The 7,408-nt window shown below is 38.0% G+C and overlaps 1 protein-coding gene across 1 annotated transcript; it reads left to right on the top strand.

The window, feature by feature from the left end:
- Positions 1–460: 460 nt before the first annotated feature.
- Positions 461–1,399, top strand: LOC141562601 (olfactory receptor 13H1-like). The gene has a single exon (XM_074302607.1). It carries the CDS (start codon positions 461–463, stop codon positions 1,397–1,399), a length of 939 nt encoding a protein of 312 aa, XP_074158708.1.
- Positions 1,400–7,408: the final 6,009 nt, after the last annotated feature.

Raw genomic sequence — 7,408 nt, 5'->3', positions numbered from 1 at the left:
ACAAAATCTTTCAGGTCCTACCAAGGTAGGACATTCACAATTAAAAAAACTCAGCAATGGAGTGGATATCCATCGTTAGAAAACCATGTTCGTTAAGTATTTTGTCCCTTTCCCTATTGGCCTCAAGGCATCTTGGATGGCCATCAGATGATTGGCCACAAATTTTTCAGTCCTCAGCACCTCAGGAAGACTCTATTGATAGGTAAAAAAATTTCATGGAAGCCCAGAGACTCAGGAACAGTGATCAATGTTATCTGGTCTGGTCTGAAAATGCAAAATGTAGGGGAAGAGCACCTTGTGATAGGGGAAGAGCACCTTGTGATAGGGGAAGAGCACCTTGTGATAGGGGAAGAGCACCTTGTGATAGGGGAAGAGCACCTTGTGATAGGGGAAGAGCACCTTGTGATTCAATGAAGTTTATTTTGTTGTTTTTCCATTTAGTGGTTAAAAAAGAAGAAACATGATGGATGGAAGAAATGACACAGCTGTGACCTATTTCCTTCTGCTTGGGCTTTCGGAATACCCCAGAATTCAAGTCATCTTTTTCTGCCTACTGCTGGTGTCCTACCTCATCACCTTGCTGGGGAACATTCTCATTCTCTTCCTGATCCATTACGACTCCCGTCTCCACACCCCCATGTATTTCTTCCTCAGCAACCTCTCCTTCCTGGACATCTGCTACACTTCCGCTAGTGTCCCTCAGATGATCATTAACTGTTTAGTCAGGATCCCCATCATCTCCCTGGGCCAGTGTCAGGCCCAGATGTGTGTGAGCCTCTACCTGGGAGTCGTAGAATGTCTTCTGCTGGCTGTCATGGCCTATGACCGCTGCGTGGCCATCGGCGACCCTTTACGCTATCCAGTGAGGATGGGTCCCGAGCTCTGCGCCCAGTTGGCGGGAGCATCCTGGGTCTCAGCTTTTTTTCTCACTGTGGTCCCAGTCCTGACTATGCCATTAGAATTCTGCGGCCGGTACATCATCAACCACTTCTCTTGTGAACTCCTGGCCATCCTCAAACTAGCTTGCAATGATCTGCGAACTTATGAATTGTGGGTTATAGTGACTAGTTTCCTAACTCTTCTGGCACCCTTTGCCTTCATCCTCACCTCCTATGGGCGTATTCTTGTGGCTGTGCTGAAAATAAATTCAGCTGAGGGCAGAAAGAAGGCTTTTTCTACCTGTAGCTCCCACCTCACCGTGGTGACCATCTTCTATGGTACAGCTATTTTCATGTACATGATGCCCCAGGACAAAGCCAGCAGGGACAGAGACAAGATTATCGCCATGCTCTATGGCGTTGTTACACCCATGCTCAACCCCCTTATCTATAGCCTTCGGAACAAGGACGTGAAAGGGGCCTTACAGAAACTATTGGGAGAGAAGAATGTCCCCTTGTAATTGATTTCTGGATCCCTTTTCAATAGCCTAAATAAATATTGTTAAAATATAACTATTAAAAATGAAATTGACAGCGGTTATTAAGGCAATTTGGTCAGCACATCAGACAGCTCCCCATTCTTAGGTTAGAGCCTGCCCTTAAAAGCATCTGGAAACCCTAGTTTTTCAAAACTAAACCTTAGGATATTCCTAGAAATCCTCTCCATCTCCCATGCAGAAATGTAGAATATCTGAGCTAAAAGAAACAATACTTTCAATTCACCTTTTTCCTAAATATAAACCATCTCTATAACATTGCTAGCCACCATCCTTTGTTTATAAATCTTCACAAATGGAGGAACTTACTTCTTTATAAGACAATCCATTCCAGTTTGGTAGAGAATTGATGTTTTGGAAGGTCTTGTTGCAAAGCATTAATCTGCATCTCCACAACTTCTACCCAAAGCTCTAGTTTCCTAACTTCTGATCACAAACAGAATATGTCTAATTTTTCTTTCTTATGATAGAGCATCACCCCCATGTTACCTCTTTCCCAGGGTAAATCTTCAGGACCTTCCACTAATCCTCACATCACATAGACTCTATTTCCCTCACTATCGTGACTTCCCTCTTCAGGATGTGTTCCTATTTGTCAGCATCCCTTCTGACCAGGTTAAAGGAGAATAAGACTCTATCATCATAAGAGGAAGGAGGACCATCTGTTCATGGTCCATTTTGAAGTAGATGGATGATACATGTATCATCTATTCTGATTATTCACAAAATGGGTGCTTCTACTAAAAGGAGAATAATAAAATGGAATCTCCCTCCCCCCCAAAAAAATGGACTATTATCTTCAAACCTTGTGATCAAACTGATCAAATCTTGGTGTCTGATAGTTGTAATGGTTCTTGGGCCTATTAAATGAGAAATGAGCGCGCGCACACACACACACACACTACACTACATTTTCAAAGTTTAGGTTATCTCACCAGAACCATGAAACCATCCCCCAAATTTTCAGAACACATTAATATTTTCTTCCTCTCAACTCCTACATTTTCTTTTAAGTTTTTAAATTGTAATATTTTATTTTTTCTACTTAAATGTAAAAACAAGTTTTAATCTTTGGGCTTTGGGGGTTCTTTTTGTTTTGTTTTTTACAGTTTTCAGTTCTAAATTCTCTCCCACCATCCCTCCCTACTCCCTCATTGAGAATGCAAGGAATTGGGTAAAGGTTATACATGATGCAAAACTTATTTCCCTATTTGTAATATTTTGAAAGAAAACACCCACCTACCCCACAAAAACCCAAGAATAAAAAAGTTAATAAACCCACAAACAATATGCCTTACTATGCATTCAGATTCCATCAATTCTTTCTCTAGAGGTGGATAGGACTTTTCATAGTAGATCCTTCAGAATTCTCTTAGATCTTTGTTTTGTTGAGAATAACTAAGTCACTCACAGCTGATGGTATAATATTACAATTACTGGGTTCAATATTTTCCAGATTCTGCTCATTTAACTTTTCATCAGTTCATGTAGGTCTTTCTAGGTTTTTCTGAAAGCATCCTATTCATCATTTCTTATGCCGTAATAGTATTCCATCACAATAATATAAAACAGTCTGTTCAGCCATTCCTCAATTGATGGAGACTCTCTTCAATTTCTAGTTCTTTGCCACCACAAAAAGAAAATTTTGGTACATATAAGTCTTTTCTCTCTTTAAGATACAAACCTAGTAGTGGTAATACTAGTTCAAAGGGTATACACAACTTAGTAGTACTTTGGAAATAATTCCAAATTACTCTCCAGAATGGTTGATCAGTTCACAACTCCAGGAACATACCGGTACCTTAATGTCCACATTTTTCCACATCACCTCCAAGATTCGTTATTTTCCTTTTCTGTCAAATTAGCCAATCTGATAGGTGTGAGGTGGTACCACAGAGTAATTTTCTTTTGGATTTCTCTAATCAATAATGACTTATTGCATTTCTTGTTATGAAGTTATTTTTACCCAAGTATAGGTCTCTACTTTTCATCACAATAACATTTCACTTTTACTCAATTTGTCCCATCACTTTAAATCATTTTGGATAATGATTTTGCTGCCCAATGTATTAGTTATTTCTCCCACCTCCATATCATCCACATATTGAGTAATTGATCCTAAAAAACCTATCACTTTGCCCTTGTAACCCACCAAGGTTTGTGGATTGTTTGTTTTTAAATAAAATTTCACATTATCTTGATTAAATCAATGAATATATAAACATCGATATAAGATCAAGTTTATATGTCCAATGATATTTCAAAGCAGATTTATACATACATGTAATCATGAGTTTTCATCCCCATTCAAATTAATACACTCATAGTAAAGCTTAGTCAGGTAGACTGAACTAATCTATCAAAGGTGGGCTTTAGATTTGAATAATTCCTTAACCGTTTTGGTAAAGTTCTTTATTACTGCAAAAAACTAGATGATCCAATACATTGAAATAAATCTCTTAATTGCTGAAAGAAAAAGGATATTCTTTCTAATATAACACAACCAACTAGTTTGAAATCTCACATTCCAGTAGCAAGTCATGGTTGAATTCAGTGGTGAAGTCCTTTTGAAAAGAAATTCACTCCCTTCTTCCTACACTATTAAAAAAGGTTAGGGCATTGTGAATATTGATAGGTTAAAAGATCTGGATTTCTTGTCATAGTGGATAGCAGTGTCCCTGAAATAGCACTGATTGTCTGAGAGAATTATCCAGGACAAGTGAGGAAGTACAGCTTCAGAACTTTACAAGGACACCGATTCCTGAAGCTGAATAGATAGCAACACCTAAAAGATATTCCATGAAGATTCCAAAAAGAGAGAAAAGGATGGCTAATAATAAAGACTAATGGGTATGTCTTTTGTCTAAATATTCCCACTAAGTGTGAAAAAGAAAGGGTTGTAAAGAGAGGCAAGCAAGAGGAGAATGAACCTCAGTTGTACAACTGCCCATGCTATACCTATTTCTAAAATACTGCCCTCTCTAAAAGTCATTTTTCTCTGGCTGATAATTAATAGAAGGGGGAGGTCATGAGCAATAATATTAGAAAATAACACCGTCTTGCATAATATTAGAAAAAGCATTATCTTGCATAGAAGCCAGCAGCAATATTCTGTCCTTTTGGATCCCAACTTCTATGTACAAGATCAAATTGAGAAAGTATGGTTTCAAGAGGGGGAACTATATACTCATGGGGGAAAAAAACTGGGCAATTCTTGAATTTTGTCAAATGAAATTTCAGTTGAATGGCCTAATTCATAAAAACTTGGGTCCGGCATTATGTTACAAATAATAAATCTTTCCTCTCAATCACATGGCCCAATACTACTTTCAGGCAATGTGATTGTCTCTCTCTTCCTGCTGGTTGATTGCAAGCTCATCACTAGACTCCACTGCATCTTCCGGCTATCATCTACCTCCCAGTATTGTTCTGAATAGATGGTGCCTTCAACATTGAAAGTGCCAAGAAAATTAAAGGAAAATTGTCTTGCCCTGCAGGAGCTCCTCCATATTTCCAGCTTCATGCTTTCCCAGTATCTTTATCTAATTGAACTCAGGAAGTTTTCTGAAAATAGTAATTTCATGTTTCCCAAATTAAATTAAATAGAGATTTGAGGGTTTGGGACACAGTGCCTGGCTCATAATGGGTTTTGATAAATGTTTATTGGATTACTGAATTGGATATGAAAGTAGGGCATTGTGATGGTGGGGTTCAGATTTAATCAAATATAATCAGTTAGAATTCTCTCTCATGACTAAGTTCTATCAGCAAAAGAGACATTCTCTCACCCTCATCATCCCCTCTCCTTCTCTAGACCCTTCTGCCTTAATTTCACTAAGTTTTTTAGCCTTCTTCTTGATATTCCGGCTGACTTTTATTCTGCCTGCTAATTTTCCATTCTCTGAAAATGTATTGTATATTACTGCTATCTATTTGTCTTCCTCAACCCACTTTCTATTTTCTACAATGTAGTTCCAATCCTTTCAAACTTATCATATTATTATATTATATTATTATAGTATTATAGGAGAGAGAAAGCTATAAAATATGGAAATCCAGAATCATATTTGTTAAAGAGAAGCACAGTCACAAATAAACAACACATCAAAGCCTTTTACCTTAAGTTTACCCTTTTGCACTTCCTCTCTCCATCTGCCTACTTCTGTTCCCCTGCCTAATTCTAGCCCAACTAATTTTCCTTCCCTGTAGACTTTCAATCCCATTTTAGCAAATTCTTGTTTTCTCCCCCCTTCCCACTTCATACCTCTATCTCTTAATTTCCTATTTTTTCCTGCCCAATTATTCTTTCTTCTTAATTTCTTATCTCTTCTACTTCCTACCTTCCTCATTCACTTCCATGTCTGTTTCCTATTCCTACCTGACATCTTTCTACACAAGCTAGCCTTTGGAAGCATGTGTTAATGAAGACAGGGTAGGCTCAATCTTGGACAATTCCACTATACTGTTCACTTCTCTAGCAGTAATTAAGATACCCATGGAGCATTTTGAATATAAACTTTTTATGTGCAAGAAAAATAGAAATGGAAATCAAACTTATCAGGTGGCAAGAAATAAATTGAAAACATAAATAAAGAAATATGTCTAGTGTAGATGGACTTCAAGTTTCTTCAGTGACCACTGTATTATTGTTACCTGATAGCCCTCTTTTCATTGCCTCAGACTTTCCTTTAAATCTTCCCCTAACTCATTTCCCTTGATCTAAGGATTCTGTATTATGCAAAGATTCTTGTTCTTTTTCCATAAAAATGGCATAGTCTGGAAATTCTTCTTTCCATTTTCCACTGACAGATAACTTCTATCTTCTCTCATCTTAAGGATTCCTACTGTTGAATCCAAGGATAGTTGCTGCCTGAATTCATATTCTTTCATGGAGGAAAAAATGTCTTTCCCTTTTCCTAGATCTTCCCTTATTGCTCAGGGACATCTGCCAGATGATTTTTGGTCTATACTACTTAAAACAAGTTTTCCTATCATAACTAAGTTGACTACAACCCCTTCTTCATTTTTAATTACTTTCTCTCCTTTCCGTTTATGTGACTTCCTGCCCTGAACCAAAGAATATGTGACAAAAAACATGGGGTGCTACCAAATCTCCATGACATCGTAGAGGATGATCAAAATTCCAGACCATGACCTCCCTAGAAAGTCAGCTTGTAATTCCAAAAAAAGTGTTCAATGGGATATATCAAGAAGGAATTGGTCAATCAGTGAATCACAGAATTTAAGAATTGGAAGTTACCTCAGAGAAAATTTACTAAATGTACCTTGTCAGGAATTTTTTATACCATATCCCCTATTAGTGCTTATCCAATCTTTGCTTAAATAATTGCGATGATGAGAAACTCACTCTTATAGAAAGTGGATGATGGATGGCATATAAAGGTAGTAACTCATCCGAGCTTTCCCAAATTCCCCTTTAAACATTAAATAACACCTCAAAGAAATTCTGGAGTAGCAGAACAAACAAAAGGATAGCGTGAAGCAATTTTCTAGCCAGATACAATGTAGAAGGTCAGCAGGAAAAGTCTAGCTCACTGGAGTGAGAATGTACAAAACAGGATAGACTAAGCCCAGCAAATTAGTAGTAGGCCTTAAGTGTGACTGGATTAGTAGCAGCAGCCTCCAGACTCTTAGGCTACAGATGGAAGGAAGTCAGTCAACTGGTCAGGAGATCATTTGGTTTTTGAAGATCTTTATATTCTAGCATATGGAAGCCCATCACATATTCGCCCATTTCCTCCCTCACTGTTCCCAAGGAACCTTATTGCCTTTTGTAAATAGCAATACCAGGGGCAGCTAAGTGGCACAGTGGATAGAGCACCAGCCTTGAATTCAGGAGGACCCGAGTTCAAATCTGGTCTCAGACACTTAACACTTCCTAGCTGTGTGACCCTGGGCAAGTCACTTAACCCCAGCCTCCAAAAAAAAAAAAAAGAGAGAGTAAATAGCAAT

This window comes from Sminthopsis crassicaudata, chromosome 3, assembly GCF_048593235.1.
Source record: "Sminthopsis crassicaudata isolate SCR6 chromosome 3, ASM4859323v1, whole genome shotgun sequence".
Classification (NCBI taxonomy): Eukaryota; Metazoa; Chordata; class Mammalia; order Dasyuromorphia; family Dasyuridae; genus Sminthopsis; species Sminthopsis crassicaudata.
Note: the sequence above shows the minus strand (reverse complement) of the source record. Positions and strands in the feature narration are given on the sequence as shown.